Here is a 20,317-nt window from a genome sequence, read left to right as displayed (position 1 = left end):
CAAGCTGAAACGGAGTGAGGGAGATTGCCAGAAATGCGAATCGGCCGATCTCGCGCTCCTGCAAACTCCCTCGCTCAGTTTCAGCTTCCCTTGCTACAAGAAAAAGCAAGCTGAAACGGAGTGAGGGAGATTGCCAGAAATGCGAATCGGCCGATCTCGCACTCCTGCAAACTCCCTCGCTCGGTTTCAGCTTCCCTTGCTACAAGAGAAAGCAAGCTGAAACAAGGCAGATTGCAGCAGCGCGAGATCAGCCGATTCGCATTCCTGGCAATCTCCTCACTCCGTTTCAGCCTGCTTTCTCTTGTGGGAAGCTGAAACCGAGCGAGGGAGAGTGCAGGAGCATGAAATCAGCGTTTCTCAGCACGTGCCGATTCGTGCTCCACTTGCAGAGGTTGGGGCTGGCCATACAGATCACCTTCGGACCATAAGACGCACCCTCGTTTTCCCCCCCACTTTTGGGGGAAAAAAGTGCGTCTTATGGTCCAAAAAATACGGTAGTTAAATTACTAAATTTAAAAATCTTAGCAGACAATGCAGTTTGATCTCAGGATTATTTCGCTTAGATAATTGAAGACATTTTTATTTATCTTGTAAACAAGCATATTTATTTCCCTACCTGAATAATTATACATGCTTAATTTAAGCTAAAATCCACTACATATAACTACCATGAATCTGCATTTCTGTAGCATTTTAATAGTTATTTAACCAAATAAGAACATTTATCCTACCCAAGCATTTAAAAGATGGAAAGCAATGAATGGCTATCTGCTGATCACACATACTTTATTTATCCTGAATTATTTCTATTCAAACACATTTTGTACTATAACAAAAAATTATGTATCTTTTTCCTATGTTCTTTCTTATATATTCAAGATGCTCATGTCAAAAAAGGTTTTCTCATTCAGAAAACTATTTCAACCTTTAATTTTTTCTCACATTATTTTCTATTCCTACACTGTATAATTTAATTGAACCTGTTGGAATCCCCGTCCAAATAACTGAACTCTGAAAGTGATACAAAACAACCTATTTCTCACTAAAACTATTGTAATTTCTATCCATTTATCATACTAATAATGGACCATAAGTGGGAAAAACATCTGTCCTTTCAAGAACAGCTGGTTGGCATTACAGTATAAAGTTATTATTCATCCTAGGTTCTTAAAAAGATTGATAAAAATTATATGCAGTTTGGTGCAAGAGTAAATAGTTTGGTGTTATCTTACATGTTTTCAATATTATTTCATTTTGGATTGCCTGGAAGATTGTTTTTATTTTGTTCTTCAGTTCTTAAAACTTACTTTGTCAAACTAAACTATTTGGATATGATATATAAACAGCCTAAAATAAATACATAAGTTCCTATTAAAGACTGTTTCTTGCCCAACCTAAAAAAGAAAATTATGCAAATTAATAAAATGTTCATATTAAAAATGTATTGCACCTGCACATTTGATTTAAATGATAATATCTATGGATCTTCCACATACAGCAAAATTCTACAAATATATACTATTATATAAACAGTCAGTAAAATTCCTTGTTCATTGTCTAGCTCTGCAGCTTTTTTTCTCTGTGTGGTCTAACTGATAGTCAGAATTTTATCAATCATACTAATTAACCCCTCCCACAAACCCATGGGCATGCAATAAAGTAAACATGGCCATTTTTACACTGAAGAATTAAATTGCTTCCAGTTTAGCTGATGTTCCCATCTGCTTTTTCTTCAACTTTTTCATTTTCCTGTTGAACATATTGGTCCAGCAACGAACTGAGATGAACAGAGCCACGCTGCAGAACTCTGCTTGTGTTGGACATCATGAGTGAGAATACACCTGCAGTTTCTCCCTGGGCAGTTACTATAGATGGCAGCTTAGCATAATTTACAAAGCCTTGTTTGCTTAGGATGACGTTGTCGATGCAAGCTCCTGAAAAAAAACAATAAAAACATTCAAGTTAGGATAGAAATCTATGTATTACTAAAACTCTTTTTCCTGTAACCATTAAATGGGCAAAACAGTACATTATAAGGCAAAATGTTTTGAACCAAAACATTAGAAGCTTTGTCAATCAATCAATCAATCAATCAATCAATCAATCAGACTAGAGCTGGAAGGGACCTTGGAGTTCTTCTAGTCCGGCCCCCTACTCAAACAGAAGACCCTATCCCATTTCAGACATGTGACTGTCCAGTCTCTTCTTAAAAACCTCCAGTGATGAAGCACCCACAACTTCTCATGGCAAGCAGTCATGGTTGAAGAAACTGAGAAATCTGGTAAGGAAATATCTCTGAAAGGATGACACAAGAGAGCACAGGAGAAGTCTGATTTGTTTTTAAAAAACGAACTAGAAAATTGTAAAAAATAAATTTTACATTTTATTTCCAAACAGAGATGCAGAATTATAAAAGATGGTGACTGAATGTAACCAGAAGAAAACAGAATGCACAAATGTTTTATCTAAAAAGTTTAAAAACACATTAAATAAATAAAATTGGTCACATAATCACATTTGCTCAAAATAGGCAACTAGGTTTTTTTTACTGTGCAGCACTATGCACATCCACAAATTCAATAGTAGAAAGGCATTCTATTTTCAGTTTTCAAACTGAAATACTTGAAAGGTTCTATAGGAACCTTAGTTCCAAAGGACTAAGAGAACAACAAAACTCCTCTTCACAAGAGACCAAGGAAAAAAGCAACTGTAAGGAATGAATATTTTTTCGCCCTAATTGTTTGTGGGAAGGTTATCCTACAGAGAACTAAGGAGAGTTTTTCACCCTTCGTCTCTTGAATTCAACTTTATCTTAAAGACTAAGTAGGAAAAAAAGGCTTAGTCCCTTGGGGACAGCTTATTTCCCCATTAGTCATTAAGCTGACAAGAAAAGGTAGTGTTTCTCAACAACAACCACCCTTCTAGAACTAGTTCTGAGGATTATTATTTTTTTTAATAAGCAGCTTGTGAGCAATGCCTCTTCCAAGTATTTCAACTGTACTTAACTAATCTGCCTCTTCCATAGCTTGTTTTCTGGTTATCTAACTCCATCATTGGAATTTTGTCTACCTTGGATACTTCCAGATACATGCACTGCAACTTCCAGAATTTTCAACCATTGGTGAGAACTCTGGGAGTTAACATCCACAAACATGAGCAATGTCTAGATTGGAAAGTGCTTATCCCACCTACCCCACTACTGATTGTTAATGTTTTTGTCATCAAAAAAGTTTTAAGAACTCATCCCTTACCTAACATATTAATCTGTGGCACACGCTTCAGGACTTGTAGTGTTTCCCGAGCCCTTGTTTCCATACTGACAAGTAGAAGGTTGCGTTCCACAAATAGAGGGAGGAGATTCTTGTATTTAGATTCCAAAAGAAAGGGAATCATAATCTGGAAAAGTGGAGGAAAGGATTATACCAGAATTGTCCTTACACTGAAAAAATATCATAATTACAGAGATTACAGCAGAACAGACAAGGGGTCATTTTTCCTGGAGACTCCCAAATAGATTTTCCTATTGTATTAAAGTGTCCTACTTTGTGGAGATTGAAGGGTTGAAGGAACAAGAAGAAACAATATAGCAAATCAGTGCTGGATCAAACAAGTACACCACATAGAATTTCATATGGGTATGACTGAGCTATAACAAAATTCTACTTTTCATTCACAGAAATAGGATATACTGAAACTATAACCCTTCTCCATGTGCACGTGAACTTTTAAATGGCAAATAGGATCTCTTACAACTCTACCAATAAAATCATACTAACTTCACAGAAAGAAAAAAGAGAAAGGCATCAAGAACAACAAAGCAACAAGAGTTGAAAGTTAAAATTGTACAACCATACAATCTGACTGTGCTAGCTATTGATCAGTTAAATTATCTTAATAAGTCATTGACAATGTATTAAACAAAAAGGAGCATACGTTCCTTTAGCACATTGTTTCTATACAAACTTCTTAAAAAATTAGAATTCATTGACTGATCCTTCTGGGAAAGCAAAATATTTAAGTCTAAGCACATATTTTATTTTTACAAATCAAAGAGAGCAAAAGAAAAAAAAGCTTTACTATACACACTATTACAATGCTATATTTTTGAAAGACTATTAATACAGAAAACTATACCTTATTGGGGAAAAATTTGACATGGATATTATATTTTCGCAGCCGATGCCTGAATAATACCATATCATTTCCAGGAATATAATTGTATTGGCACACAATAATCATTTTATTTTCAAGAAATATTTGTTTCACTTGACGCAACAATAGTCTTTCATAGCCAGTCTCCTGCATGGGAGAAAAATGGATTTGAAATCTTGAAAATACAGACAATAAAAACTCTAAAAGATTATATTCCATAGTTCCAAAATACCAGTAGATTTCAGAAACATAAATTCTGATTCATTCACCAACGTAAAATGGTCACTCTCTCTCAGCTCAACTCATCTCAAAGGGTGGTGGCTGTGGAGAAAATTAGAGGCGAAATTTGTGTTGAATGGGTTTGCTGCCTTGAGTTTATATAAAAATAATAAAGGTGGGATACCAATAAAAATAAAATGTTCCTCTAATTATAATGACCATTCACAATTATACTTAATTAGCTTTTTCTCTCTGTGATATCAGTTAAGTTAAAGCTATCAGTCTAGTTAGGTGTATGTTACTTCAAACTCTGTCCAAACTTAGTAAGGCTCAGAAACTTGATTTAAACAAGCTTCATTAGAATTATTGCTATTTGAAAATTAAATAAACAACATATTTAAGAACATTCTACCATGATTTTGGAGGTGGAAAAATTCAGACTTTAGGTACTTATCACACAGAATTAAGCCAAACAAATACAAATCAAATTGCTCAATTCAGCAGGGATTCATCTGTCATTCCATCACAAAGGAAAGCAGAATTTCTATCTGGATGGGAATATGATAGATGCTCTTGCTGTTGAACAAAAACAAATTCAGTCTTACTTCCATAGTCAAAATACAAGTAAATTTGAGATATTCAGTATAATGAATTCTGCTTTACAATACTAGTATAATATAGCTGTTAGCCAAGGCAGTTGTATAACCTTATAATTGTTAAAAAATGGATATCTCTGATGCGTTATCAGTGCAAGTTAGCTCCAGCAATATTATTTGAATGTCAGTTGTGCTATTGGCTTTATAGGGTTATTTCTACCATTCATCTCTGATTCACAATTCTGCTTATACCTTAAACAATAAAGCCATGTATGACAAGGTCCAATTTATATAAATGAAAAATTCCATAAAACAAATTAAATAAACACTGAGAAAGCAATCTATTCAACTAATTCTCATCTGAATCAAGCAAATGCTTTCCTGAACATAAGAAAATAACCAAAATGTAGATGATCTAGGACAGGTATGTCAAACTGCCGGCCTAAGGGCCAGATGTGTCACGCCAAAACTGCACCGACCCTATTGCCAGCAACGGGGGGAAAAGTCCCGATATGTAACGTGATATCACGACTTTGACATGCCTGATCTAGCATGAGGAAAGTATTTAAATTCAGACAACTGAGTAGAATAGCCACAGCTGATTACTGATTTTAGTGGACCATAAGCAAGGATGTGAAGTGAAATTCCTTATGGCTTTACAGTTGAATAGCAGAACAAATTAACTATTTCCCAAAGGTCAGCAGGAATCATAGCATTAGATATCTAAGTCATTATTAGAATAATGTGGCTATCTATTATAGACAGATATAATATGAACCTTCTACAACTGACAGAACTACGAAGGGCAAAGTATAAAAAGTCTTTCAAGAATTTTAATTACAAATGAGTATTTATATCATTCCAACCATCCCAAAATAGAAGAATGCTATTACTTCTTTAGCAAGAATGACATGGGGCTTCATACAGGTCTCTGAAGTCGGAGGTTTTGGTGGGATATATTCAGTCACTGCCATCAACTTTTCCCTCATAATGTGCATTGGTTTCCAATGACGTGTGACAGATTTGGAGCCATGACGGATAAGTTGCAGGGCAGGCAACCAGCCTAGACCAATAGAATAACAGAAGAATTAGACTACAGTACAAATTCCAAATGTAGGCAAGTGGGCTCTTATATGACCACGATTTCCAAGACAACAACTCCACAAGGAAAAATCAAAGGATGCTAGTATTACAAAGAATTAAGAGTCCAGTAATATAAAGATTAATTTATATAAATAATTCAGATTGATGTGATGTGAGCAGACAATAAAAGATTAAGCAATAGTTACAGAAGACATAATTCCATGTGGAACAAAGAAAACATATTTCCACCCCAATACAAAAAAATAAACTAAAACAAAAATATAAAAACCCTTACAGGGCCTAATGTAATAATATGATGCATTTGTATATTTATGCTATCATAGTACTCGGCATCAGAATTGTCTGGAAAGTGAAAAAACAGAAATGTCTGGTTTTGAGATTTGATTTTGTTTTGTATTCACGCAGAGAGTATAAAACATTTAAGCAGGAAGACTGTGATTAATAAAGTTGTCAGAGACATCCTGAGCTCACATGCAAGATTAGAAGCAACAGGAATTACCAACCATACGAAGAACATTTTTTTAATCATAAAGGTATCAAGAATACTCTTGAAATTCGTAACTCCTCACACTCAAGCTTTCTGTAAGATATTTATTTTTATTTTTTTATTATTTTAATTCCATTTATATCCCGCCCTTCTCCGAAGACTCAGGGCGGCTTACAAGCTTAGCAGTAGCCTTCATTCTATGTATATGCCTGCTTATTAGGGCTTTCACACACACCCCAAGGGGCATTATTACAAAGTCAGCTTAATTGCCCCCAACAATCTGGGTCCTCATTTTACCTACCTCGGAAGGATAGAAGGTTGAGTCAACCTGAGTCAATTTAGGCTTAGTAATGAGTAAGTATCATGGGTATAAAATTTTGGACTGATTAATAGTTTCTGTCATGACTTTAGATTTAATATACTACTTGTACTTGTAATTGTCTTGGAAAACAAATATGGGTAATCCTCAATTTCTGTTGTTAAACAAGATATATGTTAATTGAATTTTGCCCCAATTTACAACCTTTCTCGCCAGTTTTTAAATGAAACATATAGTTGTTATATTAGTAACAGTTAAGTGGATCTGGCTTCCTCATTGACTTTGCTTGTCCGAAGGTAGCAAAAAGTGGTCATGTGACCCTGGAACACTGCAACAGTCATAAATATGAGTTAGTTGACAAGTTTCTGAATTTTGATCATGTGACCATGGGGATGCTGCAAAGGTCATATTTATATAATTTAGACTGTTTAGCTTAAAAGATAAACAGGAAAATAGGATATAAGAAATAATTATAAATTTCTGTGTCAAAACAAAACTTTAAAACCAACTAATACCAAAGAAATTGCTCTGAATATCTCCATCCATCGAGATTCCCACAAATTTCATTTACAAAAGGACAGTAACATAAAAATTAGCCTCATTTTTTTTACAATGATTAAGAAATCATTGAAGAAACAGTAGTTGCTTTATGTTTGGGAGCAGAGAATATTAATTATTGTATGTTAAACTATTAAGAGTCTGAAATCTATAAATCAATGGACAATTTATTCAAAGGAGCAAAACTTGTAACAATTGCTTATGTTATATGTTAGCTATTATAAAAGGAAGTTCAAAGTACCTTTTACAATTTAAAAACTTTTTATTTTGGATACCTTGTCTATGTACCATACAGCATTATGCACAATATTATCTGTGTAATTATTTAAGTATTTCCTAATATTAAAATCTACTTGGAAAAAACACCGAGTTCTTCCCCCCAAAGACTCAACGTAATACTATCAATTACAATTTTGACCAATGTCAAAAGCTCCTCGTTACCCCATTCCCTCTGCTTTATCGAGATATGAATAGTTGAATAATCTAACAGTCTAAACTGTGTCAGTCCAAAATTTACAAAGTTAGGATGCTTGCAATGCGGGCGAAAGATTGGCAAAGAAAGAATGATTCAGTCTGAATTTCAACAGAGAGAGCTGTAGTGCTAGCCTCGCCGACACAGAAGATGATGAGCATTCACTGCATACAAGATATAGTGATTTACAAGTCACAATAACGGATAATAATTTCCGGAGGCGTAAAAGCTCTCCGACTTTTCATTTCTCTTACCGGTTTTACAGACCCTTTTACCCCAACCGCCAACAGCAGCCATTTCCGAAAAACGTGGACGTCAGTACAGAGCATCACGGGAGTGGAGGTTTAAAGGGGAAGGAACCCTTTTCTCTCAGTCCTACGTACCCAAAAGAAAAAGAAAAAAAGGCTCTTGGTCTCCTAGCAATGAAGGCTCGAGAAGTTGTCTCGTGATCAACTCTTTCTCAAGCTTCTTTCTCTCTCCGAGTACTTAATGACTGGAAAGAGGTACAGAAAGACTCCAACCCTTTGCTTTCTTCAGCTATGGTAACCCTAAGGATTGCTAGTGGCACCCATAGAAAAAGGCAGAGGTACCACACTTCAGTTTTACAACAGTTCATTTGTAAAAAAAGATGAGAGAAGCCAGTTTCGCCCTAGATCAATATTTTTTAGCCTCAGCCACTCTGTGGACTTCAACTCCCAGAGTACCTCAGCCAGCATGGGTGGGCTGAGGAATTCTGGGGGCTGAAGTCCACACGTTTTAAAGTGACTGTGGTTGAGAAACACTGCCATAAATGTTGCCAAGGAGACACCGCCACTCCTTGCGTGGATATCCGCACCCATAAGGAATTCTTACAAATTCTCCTTCCAACCTGCTGCTATAAGCAACTGAATCTCCCTTTGCAAAGTTTTTTTTGGGGGGTGAACACAAAGACTTTTGAACGCTGCTATGGCTGCATTCTTTGGTTGCCAAGTAAATGCAAGGAGTTGTTATAGTAATTCTTGCCTCCTCCCCCTACTATCTGTGGACCGTTTCCATTGAGATTCTGAACCTATAGCGGTTGCAGATAACCTCCCCAGTCTCTTTTCTAGGAGACAGATATTCATTTTTGGGCATCAGGAGGATTCATCAGTCATGCCAGGAGGTAAGTCCTCCACTTTGAAGGTATCTTAAGAGTTCAAGGCGTTGAAAAGTAATTATTAAAGAACTGAACTACTGTATCGCCGTTTTAGAAAGTTTATCAATCAGACTTACACAGCCACTCATCTCGCAGAAAGTGACTCTGAGCAGCAACAACAATCCAATGAAACACTAAAATAAATACAAATTAATGTTTCACCCTTATGGAGGAGCAAAAGTGTCACTCTAGGTAAGAAAAGAATGAGAAGCAATTGAGATAAGATGTGTCAATTAGAAAGTAAGAGATCAGTTTATGTCTTATTAAGAAAATAGAAACTGAGATTTTTAAAATTAGGCATGTGCAAACTAGTTGTTTATACCTATAGTGATCATATTTTCTTGGGGAAAAATAAACCTCAAAAGGGAACAAATTCTTTTCTAAATCCCAAGGATAAAAAAATTAACTGTGTATAACTTTGCTTTACAAAGGAAAATTCAAGAGCAAAACCAAGAAAATAATTAAATCTAAAGGCCAGTTTTCTGAAATGAAGTACTATCCTTTATAATAAATAACTTATAGTCATTATATTTATATCTGATTATAAAGAGTGTTGCATGGGACAGAAGCCTCAAAAGAGCCTTGGTGGAGCAGTGGGCTGATGCCTCCTTAAGTAACACCAGCTGCCTGCAATTAGTGCAGGTTCACATCCCACCAGGCTCAAGGTTGACTCAGCCTTCCATCCTTCCGAGGTAGGTAAAATGAGGACCCAGATTGTTGGGGGCAATTAAGCTGACTTTGTAATAATGCCGCTTGGGGTGTGTGTGAAAGCCCTAATAAGCAGGCGTATACATAGAATGAAGGCTACTGCTAAGTTTGTAAAGCCGCCCTGAGTCTTCGGAGAAGGGCGGGATATAAATGTAATAAAAATAAAAATAAAAATAAAATAAACAGGAACAGAAAAGAACCTCAAGAGCCCTAGAGGGTATAAAAACCTACTCCCTACATGTTCTCTTTCTTTTCTTCCACAGCCATATTTCTGTCTGGCTCTCCTCTTCAATAAACTGCAACCTACTTTCTAAAGCAGGGGTGTCAAACTGCCGGCCCATGAGCCGGACGTGTCATCCGGAAGCCACACCCACCCCATTGCCGGCAATGGCAAAATAATCTCAATATATCTCGCGATGTCACGTTTTGACATGTCTGTTCTAAAGCAATTGCCATATTGTTTATTCCCGGCTTGGACTGAACCACGATGAAGACTTTTCCTTCAAAAAGTTCTCAGGTTTTAGACAACACAGCGTACATCTCCTCCAAATCTAAGGTGACAAAGCCTCATGGGTTAGTTGCCAATACTAATACTAAATTTCAATAGGGATTGAGGGAGTTAGTCCAATGTAGAACTGAAACAATAAGCAATTAGTATCAACCTTCTCAGTGATCAAAAAATTGTTCCTAACTAAATGAGGGATAGTTCTTGTATATTTTTATTTCCCTCATGGCATGGATAAGATTAATCAAATTCGACACTACTTGCGAATAAAGGCAAATATACACGTCCCAGGATCCAATCTGAGTTGGTCACCGGGACTAGAGGTTTGTTCTTTCAGGCTTTTGACTCACGCTGGAGCCCATCCTCAGGGACTTCTCAATCTCCAGGATGTGTGCACTGGGCTGTTCTGTGCATAGTATTTATATGGTTCCTGGTTGTGTGTGGCTTTTAGTTGTTGATTGGGATGTTGATGACGGGCCATTAATTCATTGATTGTTGTTCCCTTGTATTGCTATACCCCCAGCTCTTAGCTGGAAATAAATCAGCCCATTACTGCCTATTTTTTACTTTTTTATATTTTATATTTTTCACCTTTCTGTATTATTATTTTTTTGGAATTACATTTACAGGTAGTCCTTGACAGCTGGACCCAAACTTTCTTGCTAACTGACCTTTGCCCCATTTTACAACCATTCTTGCCAGTTGTTAAGTGAATCCCTGTAGTTATTAGTAACACGATTGTTAAGTTAATCTGGTTCCTCCTTGATTTTGCTTATCAGTTACCAAAGGGGATAACATGACCCCAGGACACAACTGCCATAAATATCAGTCAGTTGCCAATCTTGATTATGTGACCATGGTGACACTGCTTCAACAATTGTTAAGTGTCAAAAACGGTTATGAGTCACTTTTATTAGTGCTATGAGTCACTTTTATTAGTGCAGTTGTAACGTCAGTCACTAAATGAACTGTTGTAGGTTGAGGACTACATACTGACGTTTATAAATCATTTTGTTGTTGTTTGGTAGGTAAATCAATTTTATCCATTATACTTTCTGTAAGATTTATTAATAAGGACTAGTGGGATTTACAGTAATCATAGTTAATTTGTGCCATTCATTTCAATGGGTTTATTTTAGGTATGATTAAATCTGACTGTTATTAAAATTAATCTTGTCTCAGGTAGATTTTTTCTGGCAATGACTAAGAACAACAAAACTTTGGCAAATAAAGCCATACAATACAAAGTAGAGATATAGCCATGGGACAGTATTCTATATAAAATTAAGGATCTTCCTCTTCCTTTCTGATATATTCTGGAAATATATTATCTTTTATTTTCTTTCAGAGTTCTTTTTCCTAGAATCTTTCTTATGAACTTTCACTGTTAGAAACAATAACAAGGAGGTTTGCTTTTATGACACAGTAGCGTAGCTGATATGCCGATTTAAACCTAGATAAACCAGAATCCTTTACTTGTTTTCAGCAAATTTACAACCCTCCACTGAAGGAGTATACTTGACAAAATCTCTTATTGTCCAAAGGAATATGCCAGTACCAGTGGAGAAAGAGGACCCAGAGAAGATGTGAGTATTCCTGCTATTGTTTAAATATAACACTTTTTTTCAGGTGCTGATAATACTTTGGCAGGGAGGAGGATGGGGGAAAGGTAAAGAAGTATAATGTTAGTGGCTGAAAAAACATCTTTGGAATTCCAGATCTGAAGCTCTGGCTTCTCTACAGATCCTACGGCTAGATAGGGAGAGAATTAGCTGCATTACCAACCTGCCAGACTTAAAACATGTCCACAGCATCTATTTACAACAGGTAACATACTCTGCTACATTCTTTGCTACTGAGTACAGCACTAACTTTGAAAGGTAAGGGTTTTTTTTCCTTACTTGGCATCCGAAGCATGTGCCTTCACTATATACCACTAGCTGTTTCCCAACTCCCTTTGATAAAGTGACAACTTATATTGGTTGGGAATGATAGCAACTTTCCATCACAGCTGGAGCACTGGGCTAGAAAAAGCTGTTTTAAAAATATTCAGACTTCCAAGACTTTAGGGCCTGAAAGTGTATCACTATACACACACAAAAAAACCAACCATGGAAGTAGTGACAGATCACTGTTTTAGAAAAATGATTTATGTGCTCAGTGTTTTGCCTATCTTCTTTCTTGTCGGACTATATTGAAGATGTACACAAAAAATATTTAGCAAAATTCATAAAGGAGGAATCCAGATATCTTGACAGGTGAATCATAATTTGGTTTGGTGCTGATCTTATTTTTATTTTTAAAGCAAATACTAAATATGATATTTATCAATTGCCATGAAGGGCAAAATATTTTCCTTGGTTGCAGGTTGGGTGTGGTCATTCCAAAATAAAGTTAGTCTGCCATTCTTAATATTTCTTACAATGCTTTATGCATATAAGGATGCAGCATCAGGAAAATAGACAGCAGAGATATCCACAAATAACTTACATGTCCCACTTTCTTACTAGAGTTTTTCTGGTGTTTGGGATGACAGCGCTATTGCTTTTATAGATGAAACAATACTACCTAGAAGGTGTCTCAGGGACTGCACAAAGACCTAATAGCTAGGAGAAAAACTCCTTTTCAAAGTGCAAGCACATATATTTGTATACACTGAATGAATCTTTCCCAATTCCTTTCCTGCATTTAATAACAACTTGAGACTTGTGCTATTTTCATTTTTAGAATCAAATAAAGAAAATTGAAAACTTAAATTGCTTTCCAAACTTGAAGTAAGTATATTTTTAACTTACATGATTTAAATTGTTCATCTCCACCCCAAACCAACCCAGCGATGCCCTTGACGTGATGTCCCGGTGCCTGGAGGCGGTGCAGGTCTGGATGGGAAGGAACAGGCTCAGGCTGAACCCCTCCAAGACCGAGTGGCTGTGGATACCGGCATCTTGTATTGTCCAACATGTTCCACCTCTTTTGATGAGTGGGGAGGTATTGCCCCCTCTGAAAGGGCTTGCAACTTGGGTGTCCTCCTGGATTCACGGCTTAACTTGGAGGATCATCTGGCTGCTGTGACCAGGGGGGCCTTCGCATGGGTTTGCCTGGTGCGCCAGTTGTGCCCCTTTTTGGACCAAGATGCCCTGTGCACGGTCACCCATGCCCTTGTCACTTCTCGCCTGGATTACTGCAACGCTTTCTACATGGGGCTGCCCTTGAAGTGCACCCGGAGGCTTCAGCTGGTGCAAAATGCGGCCACGCGGGTGCTTATGGGAGTTTCTCGATACTCCCATGTTACACCACTCCTGTGCGAGCTGCACTGGCTTCCGGTTGTCCTCCGGGTGCGATTCAAGGTGCTGGTAATCACTTTTAAAGCCCTAAATGGCTTAGGCCCGGGGTACTTGCGAGACCACCTGCTGCCATTATCAACCTCCCATTGCCCAGTTCACTCCCACAGAGTTGGCCTCCTCAGGGTGCCGTCAGCTAAGCAATGCCAGCTAGCGACCCCCGGGGGGAGAGCCTTCTCTGTGGGTGCACCGACCCTCTGGAATGAATTGCCCCCGGAGCTGAGGATCGCCCCTGACCTTCGGTCTTTCTGCCGTGACCTGAAGACATGGATGTTCCAACAATCGGGCCTGGACTGACTGTAGTTTTAAATTTGGTTTTACTGGGTCTATTGTTATGTATTTACTTCATTGTTTAATTCTTTTTTAAATTGTGTATTTTATGTTTTTAACTTTTTATTGTTGTGAGCCGCCCTGAGTCCTTAGGGAGAAGGGCGGCATATAAATTTAATAAATTCAAATTCAAATAATTAAAAAGGGTAGCTGGAAAATCTTCCTTAGTTTGTATGGAAATAAAACAATTCAGTGTGCATCAAATTGAGTCCAAATATATTATAATATACATCGAATGATAATAGATGAAATGCTTCAAATAAATTACATATTTGTTATTATTAACTCCGGATGGGGTTACACTATCTCAGACAGACATCATGTGCAACTTGGGGGTCTTCCTAGTTGCAAGACTCCTGCTGAGAGAGCAGGCAGCAGTCATAGCTAGGAAAGCCTTTGCACAATTTTGTATTGTGTATCTGTTCCCTTACCTGGATTGTGAGGCACTGCACATGATGACTCATGCCCTAGTCATCTCTCAGCTGGATTACTGCAACATGCTCCAATGCGGCTATCCTTAAGAAGTATTCGGAAACAGCAACAGGTGCAGAATGCAGTGCTGCACAGTCTTGGAAGTTTCTAGGCCTCACATATAACATCACTATTATACGAGCTGCATTGGTTACTAGTTTGCTTCTGGATCCAATTCAAGGCATTGGTTGTTACTTTTAAAGCCCTATATGGCATGGGTCCAGAGTATCTGAGGAGCCATCTCTCCCAATGGAACTAGCTTCCCCCTCTTGAGCCAATGGAAGAAGCCTGGTATGGGTCCCATGTGCTAAGAAATTCCATCAGGTGGGTTCAAGAATAGTCTTTTCTGCCATGGCCTAATTTCTTTGGAAGGCTCTATCACTGGAAGTGAAAATGCTCTCAGCCTTTTGGCCTTCTGGAAAGGTATTTAAATTGATTTTGCTGGTTGCCCTGAGGCCCTGATGGGGATGCTCACCGCTGGAGATGGTTGACAGGATAAGACCTCATCCTGTCCTATATGTGTCTTAGTTCTGGTTTCAGTATAGGTTTTTAAATAATAATAATAATAATAATAATAATAATAATAATAATAATAATAATAATAATAATAATAATAATAATAATAATAATAATAATAATAATAATAGTAATAGTAATAATAACAATAACAATAACAATAACAATAATAATTTTATTTATATACTGTCCTTCTCCCGAAGGACTCAGGGTGGTGTATAGTTTTTAATTATTTTTCTACTTGTTTTATAACCTGTAAGACATTTCGAGTTACCTTCAGGGAAAATGAGTGGCATAACATTTTAATATAAATGTATATTAAATGTAGGTATTGCTATGTCCGCATATTACATGCTTTTCCTGTTAGCTAAATCAACTGATCCATTTTCTGTGTAACCATTTTAGAGAATTAACTTGCAGCTAAATCACTGAAAGGGCTGTATATGTCGTGAGTGTGCAACAACTTGAAGTAGAAGGAGCTTCAGTGCCCCAAAGCCACCGACTCTTCTTTAGGCTTGTTTATCTCAAGAATGAAGGGCCTGTCTGGTGTGTAATGTTACATCTACAGATGGGATCATCCCTAAACTTAAAATTTAGTATAGAAAACTAACATGGTTATATTTTATTTTTGGGTTGCTAATTTTTTATCTGAATGAAAAGTACTTATCACTTCAGTGAGAACTAGACCAATTTTAAAATCAGGGATTCAGAAATGAGAATAAGAAATGTGTAGTTGATTTCCAGCCAACAGGTAATGAAACACTCACCTGGCTTTAAGAGTTGGATTGTAACTAGCTCTCTGCTGTAAGAAATAGATTGCATGCTTTATGATGTCATCATGGCTTCTGTATATTTCCTTTTTTTCTGAAAGGCAGTGTATTACTATTGTTTGTCTTACGAATTGTACAATTTGTCTTGCCTTCTCACATACTTCCAGGTTTCTGTCATTATCTGGAAATTACATCAGCAAAGTAGAGAACCTCCAATCTCTCCTCAACTTGAAGTTTCTGGATATTTCACAGAATTGCATTGATACTTTAGACATAGGTTAGTCTATGTCTATTCTTCTGTTCATCTTTGCCACCTATACCAGCCATCCTCAAATTTGTGTTTTCCTGATATGTTGGAAATATAATTCAATAACCATTAATTATCAACTATCAGAATTATGAGCTGTGGCCTCTGCTACAGTGGTGAGCAATTAATTTTCCCAAACTGAGACTCCTGTGGAAAGCTCAACCAACAGGCTGAATTTTATTCTGCTTACTTGTGTGCATAATGCAATTATTGACATTTGATTTCTAATTTTCAACTAATCTTACACAGGCCAGATAGGGACAGTAAAAGGGCTATATGTTGCTCAGGGGCCATAAAATGCCCAGGTTTGCTCTACAGCTAGAATTGGACAAGCAATGTTGATCAGTACTTATATTCCCTCATGGGTTGTGAAAACATTGGTATATGAACTTATACTATAGAACACTATATTATTAAAATTCAGCCCTTCACTTTGACTTGTAATATGAAAAAAGATATGTGAAGTATTTATTTAGCAATTTAATAAAATAATAATTGTATTTTGAATTTGATAACATTTCATGAAAATATGAACCAGTCTCCTGAATCTCCAAAAATTCTTGTATCAATCTGTATTAATTTGCACTCTCACCAGCTTCCTTATTTCTACCTTCTTGTTTATATAGATGAGCTGCCCCTGAACCTTGCAATCCTTGACCTGACTGGAAATAAATGCATAAATCAAAAAGGCTATAGGTAAAACCAGGGAAAACAAATCATATTAATTCATAGTAACTCATCCTATAATTATCTTTTCTAACTTCTTGTTCTTCGGGCTGAATTTGGAACTTCCTTTATCCCAGCCAGTATAAGAACTAATATCCGGAAGGTATTAAATTTAGGAAAGTAGTACCCCATCACTAAGGCCACTGCATCATCATAGAATAAAGCAAATAGGATGTTCTAAATCCTTTAAGAACATGGGAAATGAGGCAGTGTTTTCTGGGCTAGAATGGTTGGTTAGATAATTCTGGAAGTCCTCACTTTGCAAATGGGTGGCAGGAAGAATTTGATTTAAAACAAAACAAAAAATATGAATCATTAAATGTAAAAGATCTTGCCTACTACTTTTATTAATCAACAAAGAGCAGAGTACGGAGATGAACTTTTATTTTCATTTTCCAGGGAGTGTGTATTGGCAGCTCTGCCCCATCTGATAGAACTGGACAACAAAGCCATCTCAAAGCAGAAAATCATACTCCAAAACAATGAAGAGGAAGAAAATAGCTCAGAAGAGAGTGATTATGAGGACTGTCCAGAGCTCTTTCAGCCACTGAGCACAGAAAAAGGTATTCCAATTACAAGGCCAGTTTTGGAGTGCTACATCAATGTGGAAGCAAAGATTCTTAGTTCTGCAATGAAAAAATACTTCTGAAGATATGTTATTATGAAATGGTTAATACTGAAGGCATCAAGAAATACAGATTCCTTTGATGTTTCCTAATAATCTTAGGGTCAGTCATTTTTAACTTAACGTACCTCACAAGAACAATGGGAGGATAAAACAAAGGGGGAAAATCATGGAAACACTGGTTAAAAGCCACAATTCACAGGAATTAAATATGCAGAGTAAAAAAAGTATAACCATTATAAATATAATTATTATTAATTGTAGTGACATTTATCTTCACCAAAGAATCTTTTATTTCCAAAGTAGAGATGAAAAAAAAAGATCTGGTAGATATTAATTTTTCTTTAAAAACTGCTAAGATTAAATGTATATTAATTATATTTACAGTATATTATGTTTAATATTTGTATTAAAAGTGCAATTTTTAAAGTGGAGACTTTGAGCAACTTCCTGGCTGATCTGATATTTGCTCAGACTGTCATGATTTCTCTAATAGATGCCCCAGTTATAACCCAAAACTGAACAAGTCAGCACTCAGTGAAGAAACATTCTGTATTTTTAGCTTTTAGCTCAATCTATACATTGAGCCTGACCCTCTGGTTTATGTGTATCCATATTAACAAAAAATAATTTGCATTCCCCAATTCTGCAACTCCTATGCAAATTTGCTGTAAACAATGGACTATAAATGGACTATAGAGACTATAACTTTTTCTCTTTTTTGCTAGACTTTTTTGTTGATCTCCATAATGAATTCAGTGGCCGCTCAGCTCGGCGGAGAGAGACAGCAATGAGTGAACACGAAACCCGTCTGGAAGAGTTGAGGCAGCGACAGAATCTGAGGCAGCTTGTGTTCAGCACCAGTGAAGGTGAACCCCTAAGTTTACCAGAATCAAGATCTCCAGTTCTAACTAATTTATCTCAAACTGAAAACCATATGGTTTTGAATCCATCACCACAAGGAACAGTGATTCCAGAAGTTGATGCAGGACCGAATATTCCAAAGGAAAAACACAAAGGCACAACTCAGACCCAGCAGAAAATATCAAAAGGAAAAACATCTAGTGCAGCTAAAACTGCAAAGAAGAACATAAAAAAATGATATTTTGTTGAAACATTATCTTACTTATGTAATTCTTTATCTTATCAAACTAATATACTTCATTTGTGAAGCATTGCCCATTTTTTAAAATAAACAAGATATTATGAACTGTTGGAGGAGGTAGGGAGAATATGATTGATTGCCAGTCAGAAAACTAGGAAAATGGGTAGTCTGCACAGTAACTTGCAAGAAACACTTCTATTGAGAAAATGGAGGGGCAGGAAATTAATAGCAGGTATACTCATCCCTCTGAAATTTTCTTTCTAGTGAAATATAATGAGCTTTTCTGTACTTAATTTTTGTAGCACAGATGTACAACAGTGAATACTAATTTATCTTTGAGGCAGGAAAAAGCCCCAAGGAAAATACTGAATTATAAAATTGCACCTGTGTTGTTGTTAGCTGCGAAGTCGTGTCTGACCCATCGCGACCCTATGGACAATGTTCCTCCAGGCCTTCCTGTCTTCTACCATCTTCTGGAGTCCATTTAAGCTCACGCCTACTGCTTCAGTGACTTTATCCAGCCACCTCATTCTCTGTCGTCCCCTTCTTCTATTGCCCTCAATCTTTCCCAGCATTATTATTATTATTATTAATTTTATTTGTATACCGCCCTTTTCCCGAAGGACTCAGGGCGGTGAACAGGGCAATACATGTTAAAAAGACAAAATACAAAAATTAAAAAAGATTAAACAAATGCCCACAACTCTTACAATAAGTTAAACACGTTTAAGTGGTTTTTTTTTTGCCCAAGATGGCGGCGACCATGGACGGTGTTTGCTGAGCTCTGCGGTGAGCCGACACAATGGGGGACTGGGAGGCTCATGAAAGCCCAGCCGAGGGACATATTTGGATGGGGGGTGTAGGAATAACAGGCTAGCACCGTTTCGCGGTGTGGAGCCTTTCCCCCCCTAGAGAAGTAGCAGCGGCAGCGGCCAGGCGGCTTGTAACCTGCCGCCGATCAGCTGGTGCTTTGGATCAGCTGTCGAGCGCTGTGCTGGCTTGAATCGATCGCCTGCTTCCACTTACCTCGGGTGCTGGGGAGCTTCGTTAGACTGAAATGACTTCGGCAGCCTAGGATCCTGCTGCGGACCCCTGGATGGACTATCTGGCACCTGAACTCAATTAGAGGGCGCCGTTTGCAGCCGCATGGATCTCTCTACTCCTGACTATTACTCCTGGCCTTTTCGCTTATAAAATGGCCGCGGATTCCCGTTTCGGCGTGGAGGCTATGGGGGAGACCTTTCTGTCTCCTTCTTTTTCTCAGCGGACGATGCAGATTTGGCTGCTTGAATCTGAGCACTTGACATTTTTGACTGAGTTCCCTGCTGCCCTAGGAATGGATTTAGCGTGTTTGGATGGCCTCTGCTTGTTACTTTTCAAGATGGATTGGAGGCTGGAACAGGATTTGGGACATTTTTTTTCCTGTTCCCGTGACCTCCCTATGATGTTCCGGAAGGAGTCTAGGACAGGCCGTGGTGAGAGGGCGGCCCTGGACTGGTTATCAATCCCCTGCTGGTGTGAGAGACTAGCAGGGGGGATTTTTTTTTGCTCCCCCAGCAATGCTGCCTTTATCCATCCCAGGCTGGATCTCATGGCTAGGTGAGAGGACAGTCATGGACCCTTGTCTGGACCGGCTCAGGTGAGAGCAGAGCCGGACTGGCGGATTGCTGGATGAAGACATGTTCCGGACTTAATGTTTTTACATCTTAACTAACATCTTATCATCTTAATAACATCTGACCCCATTTGTGAACAATGGCTCATACGGACAGTTCTATCTCATGGCTCGAGTACAATACTCTAGATCGGACTTGTACGCCCTCAGGGGGGTT

At 37.6% G+C, this 20,317-nt stretch overlaps 2 protein-coding genes across 3 annotated transcripts; one reads left to right on the top strand and one right to left on the bottom strand.

The window, feature by feature from the left end:
- Nucleotides 1–329: 329 nt before the first annotated feature.
- On the bottom strand, nt 330–8,212 carry MRPL10 (mitochondrial ribosomal protein L10). The gene is made up of 5 exons (XM_081345441.1): nt 8,162–8,212; nt 5,861–6,030; nt 4,135–4,299; nt 3,252–3,396; nt 330–1,934 (listed from the first exon to the last, which is right to left on the bottom strand). Exons 1-5 carry the CDS (start codon nt 8,202–8,204, stop codon nt 1,705–1,707), a joined length of 753 nt encoding a protein of 250 aa, XP_081201567.1. The 5' UTR covers nt 8,205–8,212; the 3' UTR covers nt 330–1,704.
- A 92-nt stretch (nt 8,213–8,304) lies between these two features.
- Nucleotides 8,305–18,533, top strand: LRRC46 (leucine rich repeat containing 46). 2 transcript variants are annotated; one of them, XM_081346436.1, is made up of 9 exons: nt 8,305–8,410; nt 8,996–9,048; nt 11,839–11,880; nt 12,013–12,121; nt 13,022–13,068; nt 15,890–15,999; nt 16,656–16,725; nt 17,155–17,318; nt 18,109–18,533. In XM_081346436.1, exons 3-9 carry the CDS (start codon nt 11,843–11,845, stop codon nt 18,480–18,482), a joined length of 912 nt encoding a protein of 303 aa, XP_081202562.1. In that variant the 5' UTR covers nt 8,305–8,410; nt 8,996–9,048; nt 11,839–11,842; the 3' UTR covers nt 18,483–18,533. The 2 variants fall into 2 exon arrangements, with proteins under 2 accessions (XP_081202562.1, XP_081202561.1); XM_081346435.1 differs by lacking the exon at nt 8,305–8,410 and having other exon boundaries at nt 8,812–9,048; nt 11,781–11,880.
- Nucleotides 18,534–20,317: the final 1,784 nt, after the last annotated feature.

This window comes from Vipera berus (genome assembly GCF_964194415.1).
Source record: "Vipera berus genome assembly, chromosome: Z".
Classification (NCBI taxonomy): Eukaryota; Metazoa; Chordata; class Lepidosauria; order Squamata; family Viperidae; genus Vipera; species Vipera berus.
This window is presented reverse-complemented; position numbering and strand designations above follow the sequence as displayed.